At 38.4% G+C, this 19,590-nt stretch overlaps 1 protein-coding gene across 1 annotated transcript in view; it reads left to right on the top strand.

Moving 5' to 3' along the window:
- KCNH8 (potassium voltage-gated channel subfamily H member 8) overlaps positions 1–19,590 on the top strand; it is a 198,674-nt gene that overhangs the window by 167,469 nt on the left and 11,615 nt on the right. Inside the window, exons 12-13 of the mRNA XM_039348858.1 lie at positions 13,609–13,647; positions 17,389–17,744. Coding sequence (XP_039204792.1) covers positions 13,609–13,647; positions 17,389–17,744 — 395 coding nt within the window. The remainder of the gene's footprint in view (positions 1–13,608; positions 13,648–17,388; positions 17,745–19,590) is intronic.

The following is a 19,590-nucleotide window of genomic DNA, read 5'->3' on the forward strand; positions in this document are numbered from 1 at the left end:
ACACAGGGTCTGCCCTTTCCATCATTTCATTGCATACATTTAGGAAGATTTGTTCCAGTAGTGGGACTAAGGCCAAGTTAAGGCCTTCTGATATTGTATTAACTGATTTTCAGAACTCAAGAGTGTGTGTTAAGGGGGAGGCCACCCTTAACGTGCAATACAAGAGTTTTGAAGGTCCACTAGACTTGTTAGTAGTAGGGGGTGAAAGAACGAGTCTCATAGGACTCGATTGGTTTGAGGCCCTGGGGATACACGTCACAGGACTCAACAGCTTACAAACACTCGACCTACAGGAAGTCTGCAAGGAATTTGCAGATGTTTTCAGCCCCCAGCTGGGCACATTCAAAGGACCACCTGTGTCCTTAAAGCTAGACCCCACTGTCACTCCCATTAGGATTAAAGCAAGAAGGGTCCCTTTTGCTTTAAAAAGTAAGATTGACACTGAATTAGACAAACTAATCCAACAAGGAATCCTAGAACCTGTTGATTCCAGCCCATGGGAGACCCCCATTGTCACGCCTCTAAAGGCAAATGGGGACATTCGCATTTGTGCTGATTACAAATGCACACTCAATAAGGCATTGCAGCAACATGCCTATCCTGTTCCTGTGGTCAGTCACATCCTGGCCTCTCTCAAGGGGGGGCGTGTTTTTGCAAAGCTTGACCTAGCTCAAGCATATCAACAGCTGCCTGTTGATAATGATGCTGCCATAGCTCAGACTATTGTGACCCACAGGGGAGCCTTTAAGGTAAAAAGGCTGCAGTTTGGAGTGAATGTCGCTCCTGGGATTTTCCAAAGCGTAATGGAAAACACACTACGAGGTATACCAGGGGTCTGCCCCTACTTTGACGATGTCTTGATTGCAGGAGACTCCACACACATTCTAGCTGAAAGGCTTAGGGCTGTCCTGTTAAGATTCAGGAAATCAGGCCTTAAGCTCAGAAAAGACAAATGCAAGATTGGGGTGCCTTCTACTGAATTTCTGGGATTCAAAATTGATGCTGCTGGGATTCATCCTGCTGAATCCAAACTAACTGCTATTTTAGAAGCACCCAGGCCAAAGTCTAAGGCCGAACTTCAGGCCTTCTTAGGCCTCCTGAATTTCTACAATTCTTTTCTTCCACATAAAGCTAGTGTAGCTGAGCCTCTTCACAGGCTACTAGACAAACAAGCTGTGTGGCTGTGGTCACAAGCACATGAGGCTTGCTTTAAAGAAGTCAAGGCCTTGCTCACTTCTAACAGTGTTCTTGCACATTTCAACGAGTCTCTCCCTGTGTGCATCGCTTGTGATGCATCCCCCTACGGGGTTGGAGCTGTCCTGAGTCACCTCAGGTCTGATGGAACTCAGGTTCCTATTGCATACTACTCCAGAACATTGTCTTCTGCCGAGCGCAACTACGCTCAGATAGACAGGGAGGCTCTGGCTGTTGTTGCTGGAATTAAAAAATTCCACGATTTTCTATATGGCAGGCATTTCACGGTCTTCACTGACCATAAGCCTCTGCTGGGACTGTTTACCACACGTAAGCAGACTCCCCACATCATTTCCCCTAGAATGCTTAGGTGGTCTATTTTTTGTCTGCATATGATTTTTCATTACTCCACAAGCCTGGGAAAGAAATGGGCCATGCTGATGGCCTCAGTAGGTTGCCTCTGCCAGTAGTAGAAGCTGACCCCGCGCCAGCTGTCAACATTCTATCAATCCAAGCCTTGCCCGAGCTTCCTCTTAGTGCCAGGGATGTTACCGCTGAAACAGGTACAGATCACACACTTTCACGTGTCCGCTCCTGGGTCCTGTCCGGGTGGCCTGAGCACTGCCCTAGTCCTGAGTTTCAGAGTTTCTGGTCCAAAAGGAACGAATTGTCCCTTTCTCAGGGTTGTCTGCTTTGGGGAAACAGAGTTGTCATTCCCACCTCAATGAGGACTAGGGTCTTAGAATCCCTCCACGAGGGTCATCCTGGCATTGTTCGTATGAAGGCTCTTGCACGCAGCCACTTGTGGTGGCCTGCTTTAGATAAAGATATTGAGGCTAAGGTACACGCATGCCACATGTGCCAACGATCTCGCCCAGAGATGCCCCAAGCTCCTGTGCATAAATGGGAGGAAACACAGTCCCCATGGTCTAGGGTGCACATTGACTACGCTGGGCCCTTTCAGGGCCAGTTCTTCTTGGTCCTTGTTGACAGCCATTCAAAATGGCTTGAGGTTGTGCCTGTCTCGTCCACCACCACTGCAAAGACTATTCAGGTACTGAGGGGGATTTTTGCTGCACACGGGCTGCCAGATGTCATTGTGTCTGACAACGGCCCTCAATTCACCTCCTCCGAATTCCAAGCTTTCTTACAGGCAAACCTGATTCGTCATGCCACATCTGCGCCTTTTCACCCATCCACCAACGGTATGGCTGAACGCATGGTGCGCATCGCAAAGGACGCCTTGAAGAGACTCACCTACGGGGACTGGCATCACAGGTTGGCTGACTTTCTCCTTTCTTATCGCACCACACCGTCCACTTCTACAGGGAGAAGTCCAGCTGAACTTCGTTGGGGGCGCCAACTTACTACTAGACTTGACCGGTTGCATCCGGACAGACTGCCTTCATCTACCTCACATCCTAGGGCACCTAGACAACTACTTGTGGGTGCCCCGGTTTGGGCTCGCAATTACGGGCCTGGTCATACATGGGTCCCCGCTTCTGTGTCCAGGATCACAGGTCCTCTCTCCTACGAGGTTGCCCTGGACAACGGTCGTGTCCTGCGTCGGCACATCGACCAACTCCGCTCTAGGCGGGACTTTTCTGCTGAAACTCCTGGGTCTTTTCCAGGGGGGGAGGGGGACCCTTTGGAGCAAAGGGAAGGGCAAGAGCTACTGCCCATCGCCACTGAGGGAGCCACAAACGGCTCGTCCCAAGATTCTGCAATTGCTCCGAAAAGGAAGTCTTGGAGCTTACCCACACAACAGGCACTCACGCCTACTCCAGCCAGGGAGTTACCCCGGGGGCATACTCACTTTCCACACACAGCACACAGCACTCCAGCAACGGAGGATACCCGGGGGCATCCCAACAAATCATTCCCCGCAAGAGAGCTGGCACACAATGCCCAAGGTTGGCCTGACCTTACCCCAAATCCTACAGGGGGTCAAACATACACAGAGCTAGTCGAGGAACCAAGTCCCGACTACAACACCCCTAGCACAAATCAGGGGACACCTGAGTTTTGGGAGAGTACAGAAACCCACACGAGCCCAAACACAGAATGGGGTTCAGGGAATAGACAGCCTCCTGACAGGTCTTGGACTGACCTAGGGGGTTCTACAGAGACGCCCAGCAGTGGCTATCACTTCAAGGGGCCTGAGGGGCTACAGCTAGGTAGGACAACCAGGTCACAAAGCAACAGAAGCCCTGGCCTGACGAGCCCGGTGGGCAAGCAAGCAGGCCAGGCATCGGGGCACAGTCCTTGGAAGACACCAGGGCACAGTAGAGAGAACAGGCTCACGCCTCCCTCCAGTCAGGGGACTTATGCCAGTAACCCAGAGCTAAGAAGGTCACAGAGAGCAAAGAAATCTCCTAAGTACCTAGAAGATTACATAACATTGTTGGCAAGACAAAAGCCAGTAAACAGTGGGAACACTGGGGAGCAAATTGTCGTGTAAAATAAATGTTGTATGTTGATAGTAGTTTTAGCCCGGGGGAAAGGGGTGTTATGTCCCGAGCCTTGCAAACGGCTCGGGCGTTTGCAGGCAGTCCCGGGCAGGTGCAAAGCTGCCCGGGACCAGACAGGCTGTCGCCAGCGCCGTGCGCATGCGCGGGTGCTGGCGCGGGAAAAGTAACCCATTTACCCGGGAGTTGCCTATATAAGAGGCTGTGAGGCGTTTGGGCTGAGCTGAAGCCATCTTCCTGTAAGCTGAACGCTGAATAAAAGAACCTGAGAACTCCAGCTGTTTCTCGTGTCTGTTTTCCCGCCAAGGACGCAACAGTTTCCATGTTGAATTAAATTCTGTATCAGATGTAGTGTCCAACTATAATACAATAATCTTTGAAAGGACAGAAAATACAGAACAAGCCAATTTCAGCCTCTCCGAGAAAACTTACAAAATTAAAAAGATAAGCTAAGAGAACCTGATGATACATAGAAACAATAAAGTGATTACCTGAATTTTCAGAAGCCAGGATATCAGCCATGTAGCATTGTTATCGTGCTACTTCCCTGCAGATTATTGAGACAGTTAAAGACTAGAAATAGAAAAATTCTTTTTAAGAAATGCATATGCATGTCTGCAGTACTTTCTGTACAGAATATGTTATTACTGTAAGTTATTCCTATATTTGCGTTGGTGCTTACAAGGATTAAAAAGCAGAATTACTGCTGCTAATTCATTTCCAGGTTGTTGGGAGTATAGCCACATGATGGCTTTGGAAACTTTGATTACACGTGGTTTGAATTTTGTAAAAGGATTGCTGGTAGAGTAGCACACTGATATTACAGATATATTTCTACTTGTTTCCTGAATGACTTACATTCAAGTTAGATCAAGATCAGCACTGGAAACTGAGAACAGTTGATGACAAAATTGTATATGCATATTCAAAATGTAAGGCTGATATTGTAGTGTGTACTTGTTTATGCAACTTCAAATCAGTTTTGATTCCTAGACTGCCTGGACAGGGGTTTTTGGCAAGATTTTTTTGAAATAGCCTGCTACTGTCTTCTGCTTGGGGCTGAGGGAGAAAGACTGGCCCCCAGTCATACAGCTTCTTTGAGCCGAAAACAAAACTAGACTTCACCGTAAACAGATTATTTTGTAGCACAATGCCTTTAAACACCACACTAAATTGGCTCTAATGATAAATTCTGTATCAGCTCACAGATGTTCTTTTATGACATCCAGATCCCACTCCAGTCATACTGAAGGAATCCCTTGGGAATTAGTGAGAAGCTACACAAATATTTGCTTTTTTTTTTCTAAAATAGAATACAGAACCTATATATTACTAAAAATTTTGTTTCTATAATAATCTTTAACTGGGCAAAGTTGTGCATCATAGTGTAACAATTTACAAATAGGCTAATTTACAGAATGCATCCAAAATTCAGGACCCATATACCACAAGGAATGAAAGTTTGAGAAACTATTGTTCTTTCAATGCTGCCAGGTTGTTGCTGTAGTCATGTGATCTTCACTTTCAGTATTCTGAAACAGTTTTCCAGCCACTCTTGCAATGCCTTGCTTCCTTCCCACCCAACTGCAGCCATTTTACCTTTTACTGGAAAGAGAAGGGAAAGAAAGAAGGGAAGGAAGGAAGGGACAGAAGGAAAGGAAGAATAGGAAAGAAGGAACTAACACACACCCTTCCCAGCTCACACCATCTGTCTTGCACTCCTCCAGCCTAAACTGTTACTGTACACCTTCTGTAACCTGCACAGTACCTCTTACATACTTTCAAAAAACAAAGGGACAAGATTAAATATATTGTTCTTAATAAATGCTTTGGGGCTGTTCCATCCAAATTAAATTATTAAATATAAGTGGCCTTTGAACATTGTCCACTGACTTTTTCTGTCCATAACTGTGGTGGAGAATTTGTTTAAATTCCCTTAAACATTGTAATAGGCAAGCCATGTTAGTCTAGGGAGACAAAATAAATCTGGTAGTAGTGCTTCTCAGATTAACAACTACATTATGCCATTTAATGAAATCTGTTACTCTGAAAAGGTATCCGTAGGATCTTTTAATTGCAGATGAAGAAGAAATAATCCAGCATTTCTCAAGGACAATCTTCCATTAATAATACTAGACTGCTACTAAAAAAGCTCAGTGGAATAAGTTTCTTCATTATATTTCTTCAAGAGTGGGAAGCGAGAGGTGCTGCAGATGATTGAAGAGATGACTGTACAATTAAAGTACATTCACCTACACTGTGCAAGGAGGCTATATTCCACCCATGAGAATTTCTCTGAAATGTTCTCCTTTGAAAGAAAGGATTTCTAAAGCAAATTGCTTTTCATCAAACTGAATGAGAACTGTTAAGGGGAATACAGGAGAATTGATTTTTAATAGATGTTATGCTGTTTATTTATTTATTTTTGATTAAGAGCTTCCAATCTCTAGATGAAAAAAAAATTAAAGATGGCAAAATAAATGATTAGACTATGTTTAAGCCTTTGGCAAAAATTCAAATAAATTTGGAAAGCATTCATTGTTGACTATTCCTGGTTATGAAATTTGCTAATTCTACTTGGAAACCTACTGTTTTGCTGACAATAACCTTGAATTAATTAGTTAGAAGACACCAAGTGAAATTAATAAAATATTCCAGGAAATATAATTACTACACTTTATCCTACTGCTACTAGTTGTAATTTATATCTTAACACCTAGCACCATAGCATTCTGAGCAACTCACAGATTTCAAATGCCACTCCACAAGTATTAATGGATGATGAAAATCTTGGGGGAAGGCAAGACTCCTTTGCCTTTAGTTCAATTGGATATTATTAATATATGTCACTCTGTGGTGGAATACAGGGCTTACTTGGATAAACGGAAATCTACATCTGTGGATTGGATGCTTATTCAGAGTGATATTTAAAAAATGGGACTGCATGTCATGTACTGCTTCCTCTGCCCTGACAAAGTAAGACATTTGAAGTAGAAACAATTAGTATTAGTGTGGAGCTGAACTTTATTGCATTTTATTTCTTTTTTTATTTTGATGTTGAAAATAATTGTTGGAAGGAAGAGGTAAACCTTATGGGAAGTTTCAGTTGATTAATTGATCTGGACATTATGTATTCTGTGTTGCTTGAGTTTTAATGTTGCATCTTGTCAGCCACCTATATTGCTGCAACCTATGCATTTAATGAATAAATAAGGAAAATTCTCATGGGTGGAAAGGATTCTGGCCTTTACTTGAGTGAGGAAATGACCAAAGGATTTGATATGCACTCTGTCCTTCATTCTATTATCTTCTTTCCCGCAGTCTGAGATTCCTCAACTTATCACATTTCAGTTAATTCCTGAGGGAACACATCAAAAAGAAACTCCTCTCTGGAATGCTTTCCCTGGAATGTTCTCAAACCAGAAAGGGATAGTGGTGGTTAAGGAGGCTACAAAGCATACAGGACATTGTTGAAGGGGAAAAAAGCAGCTACAATCACTAACATTGAAAGAAGTTCCATTGTTCATGTGTGTAACCAAACCCAGAGAAAAAATATGAGCTATATTTGTATAACCAGGAGTTGGCTGAAAATTCTAGGATTTGTCATCTGAATGCATCTGAAAGTTATCAAATTGGAAAAGAATGAGACAGATGTTGCGAAATTATACAGTGTGTGATTCCATGACAGTAAGAAGTCTTTCTGGGGTGAAGAGTGATTTCACTTATGCTAGGTAGCCATTGTGGACAAAATGCAGCAAATAGCTGACATCAAATTCTGTTCAGTAACTGCATAAATGTCTTTTCCTTGTGGCAGCACATGTTTAACATGTTTCCTGGGAAGAATTAGAAAAGCAATAGAAAAACTTTTCTTTGGCATGCAAAAGTTTAAAGAAGATAGTTAAGCATAGTCAGTAGATGATGTCATGGTTTATTTCAGAATATTCCATGTCTCTGAATTTAAATTTACACTGTTACCTGTTTTAGCCATGGAATATAAATATACTTGGAGAACTGCAAAAATTAGGTGTTTTTTTAAAATTTTATAGTACTTAAAATATATTTCACTGACATCTTTATAGAAATGACATAACTTTAAAAATCTAAGTCATAGACCATCTCTTTTGCATTAATATCTCTAGTTTTAATATACCCTTTGGCCACTTTCTCTATAAGTTTTGATTATGAACATGCTATGGAGTGGGGAAATAAGAACCTCTTTACTTGCTGTAATTCTACCTCCAGTAACAATGAAGGGTTTATTGAATAATCAACAATTGACTGAATTTCATAAACAAGTAAACCACACTTTGCATTCATACATTACAGATGAATCACACCATACAATAGATTGGGTTGGGAATAGGATTAAGAATTGGGTAGTTTGCAAGTCAACATGTTGTGAAAAGTTATCTATTATTTAATTGTTTGAATTAGGCCATTATGCATAATTGTTTGAATTAGGCCATTATGCATAACTGTAATATAGCTAGCAATTGCTTTTGTCAACCAGATTTAGGGTTAGTTTGTTTCATGAACCTAGTTAGCTTGCTTCATGAATTTAGCCCACAGGTCAGTAACCCACAACTCTGGAGCCACATGTGGTTCTTTGAGCCTTCTCCTGTGGCTCCTAGCCTTCTCCGCCATTTGCAGAGAGAGAGAGACAGAGACAGAGAGAGGCACTTGCGCTTCCCCCCTTCTCTCTCTCTCTCTCTCTCTCTCACACACACACACACACACACACGCACACACACACTGAGTGGGGGAAGAGGACTGGCAGACCAAGGGCAGGAGAAAGCCAGCCCAATAAGAATGTGTGTCAGCTTGTCGTGAAGCCAGCTTGCCAGGTGAGAAGAAGATCGGAGAGAGGGGGGGAGAGAGAAAGGGAGGGAGGGAGACAAAGAAAGGGAGAGAGGGAGGGAGGGAGGGAGGGAGAGAGAAAGAGAGAGAGAGAGAGAGAGAGAGAGAGAGAGAACTCATGCACAGCAGCCTCTATTTCTTTTTAATTAAACTCTTCAGTCAAGCTCCCCCCCCCTTGCATGCACACACAAGTTTTGCAGCTCCCAGTGTTTTATTTTATCAGGGAAATGGGTCCAAGTGGTTCTTTGAGTGTTTAAGGTTGCCGACCCCTGACCTAGCTTAAATACAAGGTTGGAATCTTTTAACCACACTTTGTTTACAACTGACTGCACTTCTTAGCATACAATGACTTCCAGACACACAAGAATAGATTCCCACAATAACTTCCAGACACACAAGAATAGATTTTGGCTTTCACCCCAAAGCAATCAAGCTAAAACAGTTGCCACCTGGGTTTTGTCCATAATATTTTTTGCCTCCCATCCTGTCAGATGTAAAGAATCAGGACCATTTGTAAAGATGTAGTATAGAAAATGTGTTCAAGCCTATACATAAGAATCTGGTCAACTAAAATTGGTGTCAGATAAGGGTCAATGGAATTCACGTGAGGTTGGACTTGGAGTACTTGTGGTAAAGCAATGACTCTAAGCTGATGATGTGCTTAACTCTGCCAACCCAGTTCTGCCTGCTCATCTCCTACACATTCTCTCTTGTGGGTCTGTGGGAATCGGGGTGGGGGGAAAGGCAGACATAGTATAAGGGAGGTGACACTATCCTTATTCCTTCCACAATGATTCCAATCCTGCCCAAGCAATCAATCATTTGTTATCTATTAAAAAGTAAACCAGAAATGACTATTTGCCAACTACCACAAGGTTGGTGGGATGCTTAAAAGGTGATTGCACTGGTTTACATGGAAATGCCATCAGTTTTGTTGATGTTTTGCTTCCAAGCCACTATATAAATGATTTACATTGATTTATGCTAGACAGGCTCTGACTTTTTATACAAAGTTGGCCTTTGGATTAGCACAGTATATGAACATTTCAAAATATCTTGTGTTTAGTAAAATATATCCATTCAGGAATTTAGCATTTAGTCTGCAACATATTTGAGAATGCAAGAAATGTATCAAAAATGTTTATCATAAGTAGTTAACATTGCCCAAGGAGAAGGAGGGGCAGGCCACTTGGCCAATTTCTGTCCCATTTAATTTAAATAGCCATTTGAACTGCAAAAATCACTGACCAGATATTTGGGATGTTTTGAACTGATACATTAAAAATTGTATTAAAAGGCACATACTAGATTAATACTGAAACTGTGCTGGTGATTGAAATAGTGACAGAATTTGGGTATATTAGTTTTAGTTTTTCAACCAGTCTGAATTTTCTCTTTCATTCAGCTCATTTTCAAGGATTATGATTGAAGCATCTGATTATAAAGCTTAACTAGAGGGTGGTGGTATACCTGCATGTATGTGTGTTATTTGTGTGTGTGTGAGGAAATCCACAAGCTTACAAAGCTGCTTATCTATGTTTTAAAAACATGGTACTCAAGAGACTATAATGCACAGAACCAGCATACTTTCAGACAGAAAAACCTATCTTAGGTCCAAAAATCATTTTTGTTGTTTTTGTATTGTAATGTAGTTCTGTTCTACAGGCACTGCTATCACAAAATTAACTGCAGTATCCCAAACACCTTAAGTGAATTGCAGCACATAATAAGAAGGAAGGAAGGAAGGAAGGAAGGAAGGAAGGAAGGGAGGGAGGGAGGGAGGGAGGGAGGGAGGGAGGGAGGGAGGGAGGGAGGGAGGGAGGGAGGGATGTACAACTAAAAGGCATGGGAAAAAGCTTAGTTGGCATATAATAAATGTTCCCAAATGTCTAGGGAATCATTAAATTGCTTTCCTGTTTTAAAGAGCTATAAGCTTTAATTTTCAGATTATGGCAGGATAGAGTTTATTTTACTGAAAGTAACTATGCTCGTGGATTAAATGTGATTTCCAAATGGGTGGAAGCAAGCTGCAGTCAAGCAAAAACCTCCACTCTGTTTAGAAGATAACCTTTAAAACAATATAAATGAAGTTTCTATCATTTTTAGTGCTGAAAGCAGAATTGGAGGACCATCATCTGAATAAAGTCTAAACTGTCTCCATCTCACTGAGACTGTTTTGTCGAAGTGTTGCTCTTTGATAGCTGTGTCGTCTGTAACATTGAGCTCTAACTTGCATGAGGCTTGTTTATGTCTGTGCAGAATAGCAACAAGATTGAGTCTGGCTTGTCCTATTTTTGTCCATAGAATGATAATATTCCTACAAGAGCAAGAGGATGACCTTTCTGAAACACAGTTTTTACAATAGTTTGACTGATTAATTAAGTGTCATCCAGATGTTGCTCACTGTTAGCAACCACACTGATAGATTTTTCTCCATGACAATCTATCCCTAACTTAGTCTGTCAGGTCTTCAAATGAAGCATTCATTGCCACTATAACTGAATCCATTCAACTGGCTGCTGGCTATCCTCTTCTTCTCTTAGATCTACATTTATCAGCTTTGGCAGATCTGGTAGTAATTGTTTTAGCTGACATCCCTTTCCACAACTATTGCATATGTTTCAGCAGAAATGCTGGCTGGAACAGAAACTGTGTCTTGCTTTATCTCAGGAGCAGCAAAATGATGACCTTGGGGGCCAACTTGCTCAAGACACCCCTAGTAAATATCTTCAGAAACAAAATAATATTTAAAAGTAAATGTAAGAGAAGAGAGCTAATGAGACAAAAAAAATATGGGGACATTGAAGAAGGCATTCTCAGTCTTGATTGAAGTCCTGACTTATCCAGGAGTTAAATGTCCATGAGTTTATCCATTTATGAGAAATGAAGGGTTATCTGAGGACATTGGAAGCACACCAATCTTCTTTTCTAGATAAATGCTTGTGCAAAAACAAAAAATTTAGAGGAAAAAAAATGTTCTAAAACTAAGAAGAGAGAGTACAACAATATCACCAATCCTTTAATTGTCCAATTATGCTTTCATAATCTGATTTACACTTCACTATAAAATATAATCATCAATTGAAACACAAAAGAAACTGCATTTTGTTTCTTTTTAAATTTACATGGTTTTCTTCCCTAATACTAAGGGAGCAGCTGGAGTGAGGCATCAGCTTGGTGTTATCTTGCCCATTGGAGAGCATAACAAAGCAACAGAATAGAACAGAAGCTACAGTATAGAGAGAGCAAGCTGATGAAGTAAAAAATTAAAATTCAGAAGGTGCTCAACTGGGAAATTGTCTTGAGAATATTATATTCAATTATTAGTTACATTAACTTTAACTGTAGTTATATTAACAATTCTAACTCATCTAAGAGGTCCTTCAGATTGTATATATCTCAGTAGAATGCAAGTGAGGGATTTACATATTTCATTTTTTAAAAATCACTCTTTCCTACTTGAAGAAAAAATGGAGAGATGAGCACGTATGAGTCATTAAGCTTTTAGGTTATACAGAAATCCCTTGTCATATGCTCCTGTAATTTCCATTACCACATGGGGAAAAAAAAATCTTCAGCTACAACGCATATGGCATTTGATCTACATACTATTAGCAAGGTTCACAAACAAAAATGGTTGCAGCTTTTTTAAAAAAATATTAAGCATAGTAGCATGCCAGTTTAAGTATAAGTCTAATTATAAGGCTGAATTTTATTTGTGCATACTTGCAAATGGCATATAGACATACAGAACACAGAGCAAAGAATTCAGTATATATTCTAGGTGGTAGTTCACAAATTCTTCTTCTTTAACGTTTTATTTAAAATGTGACATGGTGGCCTATTAGGCTGGACAATGCTCTTAATATACTTCAAAAATTAAAAACACAGCAAAACCCAAAGTAATAAAAGTCAAGGATAAAGTTATTGCTTTCCAATAACTGAATCAATAACAATACAGTTACAGTCAAATTATAAGTTATCTAATACAACGCAGAAAGCTGGGAGAAAGTCATGGAAAGGCAATGATTCTTGGCAGTTTTCTTGAAGGCTTGGCATTTTCAGTTTAAAGTACATTTTAGGGATGCATTTGGCAGAAGCCAGTACCAAAAAAAAAAAAAAGTTTTCCTTCTTCAAACTCAGGATGTGGATTGCTCCTCAGAAGCTACTTAATGCATAATTTAAAATATAAATCATATTGTAAGTGTTAATATGCTATATTCTATGCCATAAAGACAGCACTGCAGGAATACAGTATGCATGTCACAAATGGAAGTATATGAATGAATAAGTAGATTAGAGATCTTAGCTTATTTCCAAACATATTTTCTATAGTTCTTACCAATTTAAGATCTGGATTTGCTTGATATCCATCAGATCCATTTTTGAAAACTTTATTTATGAGCAAGTGCCATCAACATGAACAAGAAAATTTCTTCAACTACATAGTGCACCTGAGCAGTTCCCAAGGAATAAGCAATAGAAACTCCTGCGTGTAAAATCACAACATATGTGGGTTAATTCATAGAATTAGACCCAATGCATGTCCCATTTTGCTGCCTGAAATAAAGACCACAATGATATCTCTCTTCAATCCATGAAAAGGCATAGATCAGAAAAGAATTTGAATTGTACTTCAATAATTGCAGTTGTATTTCATTGTACCTCAGTACTAGGAAATTGTTTAGTGGACACAGGGCTGGCTAAATAGTACATACTTAGTGGACACAGGAAAGATGTCCACTTCATTCTGCTAAACAGATACCAGATCAAATTCTATCTCATTTCTTCACCATTTCACTTCACTAAGAAGTTACTTCAAGATGAGTGTAAGATCTCTCTATACATTCACCATAAATACAATCCTTTAAACAAAAAAGGAGCTTTGGTATAAATTGCAAGTCTATTACTTTTTTAGTTTTTCACTTTCTATAAAAATATTTTGTTAATGTCAGAAAGAAACTTGAAAGGCTATCTCATATCTGATATGAGACTTCCCTTTTACATCATGCTCTAAAATTCATTCTGGAAACCACTCATGTGTGCAAATTCTGGTATTCGCTATTTCCTCTATCTGTTGTTCTTTCAGGTAATCACCAGATTATCAAACAAGTCTATCATCTGTCAGGTATGGATGTCCACTTTTAATATCAGAATACCTATATAATTAATCCCAAGCGAAAAAAAAATGGATACCATTTTCGGGATCTGCCAGGAACTGAATTTTTAAAAAGGCCCTTATCTTTAACTGATGTAATTAAGCTGGCATGGATAAGCTTGTGAATCTGCATGTCCCATTGCTACCCCTCCCATTTGAAATTTAAACCTTGCATGTTTGCCTGTTAATATATGTGGACATATTTTGATATACAAAACCTTTTTAATTGAAAGTCTGTCTCATTTCACAATACTATGTGGTTATTTGCCTGTTGATTCTAATGTTTATCCTTTGCATTTTCTATGGCTGTCAAATCTGAAGTATTAGGTTTTCCAGGCTTCCTAAGCAAGGTATTCTTAATGTCATATTAAATCAAAATATCAAGTTCAGCATCTTGATTGCATCAAGAAAAAAAGAACCAATTAAAATTTACAACACATGACAAACATGGTATTATAAACATAGCTGAAAATATGCCAAATGGCTTTTTACTCACAGGATTGATTGCATTAAGGTAGCCTAAATTGAAGATAATTTTTAAATGATCTGACTAATACTTAAAAAAATAAATTAAAATAAGTAAATGTTTCCTTCCATGCAGGAGTTTTTGTACAATTTCCCAGTTGAGTCCTAGGAAACATTTCATGATTTTCTGTATGTAGGCTGTATTTCAAACTGTATTTCTATAGATTCAATCAAAAAGAGAAGTGTTATCTAATCTGGAGTGCTGCTTTCCATCCATAGACAAATCCCCATATTTTAGTACATATAACAAACACAAATAGTATCTTGACCTTAAATCCTAGATATAGCATTAGGATTAAATAATGAGGGTAATCAGATCTGGGCTGCAAAATTCCAGACAACCACCCCAGATGGCAGCAAATGACTAGAATTTCCTATCTTTTCTACTGTCTTTTAATGGTTGCTTGTCTTACTGCAGCTCAGATTCTGAAGCTTTAGTATATTATAACCACCCAGTGATTAAAAAAAGAAAGACATTCAGTGCATAGAAGTATCAAAAGCTGCATTTCATTGGATCAAATTATCAGTCGTCCTAATCCAAAATTACCATGCACCAATTGGCACAATTTTCCATGATTTTAGATAGGACTTTTTTCCAACCTTCCAGCCTTGAAATATCAGTTGTTTAAACTGGAGCTTCCATTTTACCCAGCACAAGTTTTATTGTGCTGTGCACGCTTCTAAAATGATTCAGAAGTTGGACCTTCCACAAGCCAAAGCCTCTCTGCTGGTCATTAAACCAGCCTGACTTTTTAAAGTTTCCACGCAACTCGGAGGGAGGGGGAGGAGAGAGATAATAATGTTTTAAGAAACCCAGTTTTCAAAGTTAATATAGCTATTAAAAAATCAGGACCATGTTTTCAGTCTAATACAGAAAACCGAAAAGAGTTTTCTATTTTAATTAGTAGCAGAAAGATGCCCCATTCACACCTGTATGAAATCCAAAGCATTTAATCTACCAGGATCCACGGTGGGTCATAGTCAGCAACACAGAGTATTGATGCCATCTACCTAATCTGAATCATTTTCAAAGCATGCACACTCTCTATGTTCTATTCAGCACATGCTTTCTTTCTTCTTCTTGATTACTATTACACTCATTCTTAGATTTAATTTTGATACCAACTACTGATTTTTACATTAGGGTGCTAATGTATTTGTACATATCAACAATTTAAGATGAATTTTGCTGGCTAAAATTAGAGATGAGTTTCACAGTGTTTAATTTTTGGAGCTAAATAACTGTTTTGATCTAAGTAACATGATCCCTATCCATTTATCCATTGACATGATGCTATGAAAGTTAGAATTGTAATTGAACGATGGTTTGTATGCAGAGATAGACATATATAGATATAGATTAAAAACAATGCACTTCCCTAGCCAGTTTTGGATTAGATTTTTAACTTTTAGCACAAATACACTATTAAAAAGTTTATTTATTTATTTATCCTGCTTTATTATTTTTATAAATACTCAAGAGTGCATTTAAAGTCTTCCTACTATTTTCCCCACAATAACAACCCTGTTTAAGTGAGTTGGGTTGAGACAGAGTGATTGGCCCCAAATCACCCAGTTGTTTTCAGCCTAAGGTAGCACTATGACTCAGTTTCCCAGTTTCTAGCCCTTGTGTCTTAACCAATGGACTAAACTGGCTCTCTTAATGTCGCTTTTAGACATTAAGAAGCCTGGAATAGAAAGCCAATTCTTTCTTTAAGGGTAATTGTCATGTTCTTTGAACCTAATGTATTTTGTAAATTACTTGTTAGCATAGAGAAAGAGAGAAATCTTTATTTTCATAAAAACATCCTCATACAAATATGCTATGTAAGGATTGAGCAGGCGATCACAAAGTGTTGTTATAGGATTTTGTTTAACTGTTACTTATTTAATGAGTAGATAATACAGTGTGAATTGTATAAGAAATGGGTATAGAAAATGACATAGAGTTCATTGAAAGAACTAAGGTTATATGTAATTTTAAACCAAATTTCATAGGTAACATTATTCTCCTTAACATACAAATGTTACCACTTTGATTCCTGCATTTTACAATGTCTCTGTTTTGAATCATTCTTAATGAATACCCAAATATTATAAAGAGATTTTCTGCTATTCAGCTCCTCTATATCATTTTAGTAAGCTACCAATCTTTTTTGCAGGGAATCTCAATATAGCCTGAAATACAACCAATTATATTTTTTCTCAAAGAGAATAGCACTCACCTGCTGTTAGCGTCATGGAAGGTTCTGGTTTATGCTCCCTTTGTTCAGGATATGAAGACCTAGAACATGGAATAGGATTTAAAGGGATGTCCCAATTATTCAGCAGCTCCTCCCCAGTGCACTCGTCTATATTAATTCTTTATTTATTTAACAATTATATAATGGCTACCTCATGCTACTTCAAGTGAAATGCAAGACTAATTAAAATGTTGATTAGATATTGTTATTTTTCTTGTTGATCTATTTTTATGGCTTGGACTTGTTTTAGGATACCTGCTTTTTTATATATATACAAAACATTTCTTTGAGCAGATATAGAAAGTTGGTCTGGTTGCATGTGCCAAGATTTGTTATCACTGACCATCTGAAGAGACCGATTCTCCAGACTGATCCTACTGCCAATATTCCCCTGGTCTGCTATTTATTTTCTTCAATCTTGCTACTGCCACTTATCTACCCTAACTCCTCAAAGAAACTGTGCAGTGATAGAAGGGGCATCTTGCCTTCTTCTTCCTCTTCTCTCTATTTGCCAATATTATGAATTGAGCTGAAAGAAAAACATAGGAATAAATAAATAAACAATTGCAACAAAAGTTAATTTGCCCACACATTTAAACTGGAGACAATGCTGCTGTAAAGATAGGATTCAAAACTTTAAACATTATTATTGAGGACATACATCTATCAGGTAATATCACTTGATTTAGTATGAACTAAAATTATAAAACATTTCCAATTAAATGCATTGACTGCATTCTTTTCAAACAAAAATAAGTTTTCCATGTACTTCATCCTTTTTAAAAAAAAATTCAAGAAATTAAATAAATGCTTAGAAATGAATCGTGGCTGGGGGATTGGTTAGATTCAAATGGTTATAGCTCAACAACTGATGTATTTGCACAACAACTAGCTTCCTTTCTTTTGAAAAAAAAAGTTTAATATAAATGATTCATTATTTTAGTCAGACTCCAAAGGAAATGGCAGCATAAATAAAAGACTTTCATCCATTGTGGAGGATGATGAAGAAGAGGAAGTCATAGCAGAAGAAGAGGCAGCAACTCTTTCTCCAGTTCATACAAGAAGCACAGCCTCCCAACAGAAAAAATCGGGAAGCAATAAAAGCTATCTGGGGATAAACTTGAAACAGTTCACCTCAGGAACTGTTCCCTTCCACTCACCCATCCGAGTTTGCAGTGCAACCTCATCTAGAACCAAGCATGAAACTGAACTCCATTACTATTCCAAACGGAAAGAAAAGAATCTGAAGCTGCATCTTTCATCACTAAACAGCATCATCCCTCCTGATCTCAGCCCTCGGTAAGCATCAGGGAAGCCTTGTTGAAATAGACAACTTCATGTGCCATTATTTTTGCATTTCACTAAGTTGTTTTTCTATTCCTTGGTGTTATTTCCAATTACATTGCTATTCCCACAAGTCTTGTTGGTATTTCATTTTGACTGCAAAACTGTAGTGGGGAATATCTTTATGTTCATTAAATGGGGCTGGAACAAGATTGAGACCAAAATTTATTATCTGACTGCACCCACAAAATTTGCTAATTGCATATTTTATTAATAATAAGAATAACTGAAGTTCATTGCTCACTTTTGTTGGGTATTAGAATGCCATGAATCTTAGACAACATATGTCTTCAGCCATCACTTATTGAACCTTGCTTTTAAATACTGTGGGTTTTTTACATGTGTGTGTGTGTGTGTGTAAAGAGAGAGAGAGAGAAACAGGAAGAGATGCCTACAAAGAATGGAGATTTTGATAGCTAATTTTAAAATCTAAAAACTAAAATCTCTATATAAATCAATATAATATTGATTTATCTCATGTTATTTTCAATATTCCTTTAAAAAAACCTATTTTCATCTGAAATGCAGCATCCCATAGATTTTTCTGAATGATACAGAAAAAAATCATAACAGAAAAAAATTTCCCATGATGTATAAAAATGATATGATGGGTTTTAAATAAATTGCTATAATCAGGATAGGATTGGTGGACAAGTATATTTACAAAACTGGCTTTGTCAACAAATAATACAAGTTGCTGTTTAAACTTGCTGCTTGTGAGAGAGAAACAAACCAATAAGGCACTGCTAACTATAGTTTCCCTTTCTATCTGAATCAAAAAACTAAGTTAAGTATTTTGAAGTAAGTTGGAATATAAAGCAGTTAACTTCCACAGATTTGTTTATAAGATATACACTGTATTTTACATCTCAGACCAAATAAATGTATATTATTATTAACTCTGCTTCTTTATTAAATTTCCCATTCATAACAAAGCAAAGCAACTGCATATGGTTGCCTCAAACTAATTAATATCACAGCTTATAGTAAGCCAATTCTTGTTCATTTCCATGCACCCCATATGATTTCATTTGATGATGCAGTTATGAGTCTTACTGAGCATACTTTGGGAACTCAATCCAAGCTTTAACTCATGATATAACCACATGTAACATTTGCACTGCTCTCTGATTGGCTCCATGCTTAAAGGATGACGTGTTATTGTTATTATCACTAGCAGCACAACTAATTAATTTCTGGCACAGCAGGAGCATAAGCAGAAATCACTGCAAGCACCATGCTGTATTTAAAACATCAGTGCCTGGAAATAAGTGGCTTCCCATTAGCAATAACTCTTGCTTCATATCACCTCTTCGCTCTCCTATATTCTGGGGTTAAATTGTACAGAGGAGTGTGCATGATACCTTTTGCCCAGTATTTAAAGTGAGTCAAGGATGGCCTTGCAGCCCTTCTCACACCAGTTGGTCATTTTTAAAAGCTACCAAACTAAAAGCAGCAAAGTTAAAAAGTATCTGGTTTGTTATATTTTTGGTCTATGGTCAGATGATTTGGAACTGTCAGGTCACAGGGGTGCAAAAACTCTTCCTTTAAGTACAATTGCAGGATGCTGCATAGTTTTTGTTTAAAGCTGTATCTTTCTTCAATTATCAGAGCTGATAAAATATATTTCCATTTTCCTGGACTTTCACTGAGACATTAAATGCAATTTAGAGAGAAGTTCATCTATGAAAAGTTCACTGAAATTATAAGAACTATGAATGCATATGATGAGATGCTCCGTTTTTCATTTTAAATTGACTTATACAGCATTAAAAATAACTATAGTTAGAGAAATCTCCAT

This window comes from Crotalus tigris, unplaced genomic scaffold, assembly GCF_016545835.1.
Source record: "Crotalus tigris isolate CLP2741 ecotype Arizona unplaced genomic scaffold, ASM1654583v1 scf7180000018184.2832721, whole genome shotgun sequence".
NCBI lineage: Eukaryota > Metazoa > Chordata > Lepidosauria > Squamata > Viperidae > Crotalus > Crotalus tigris.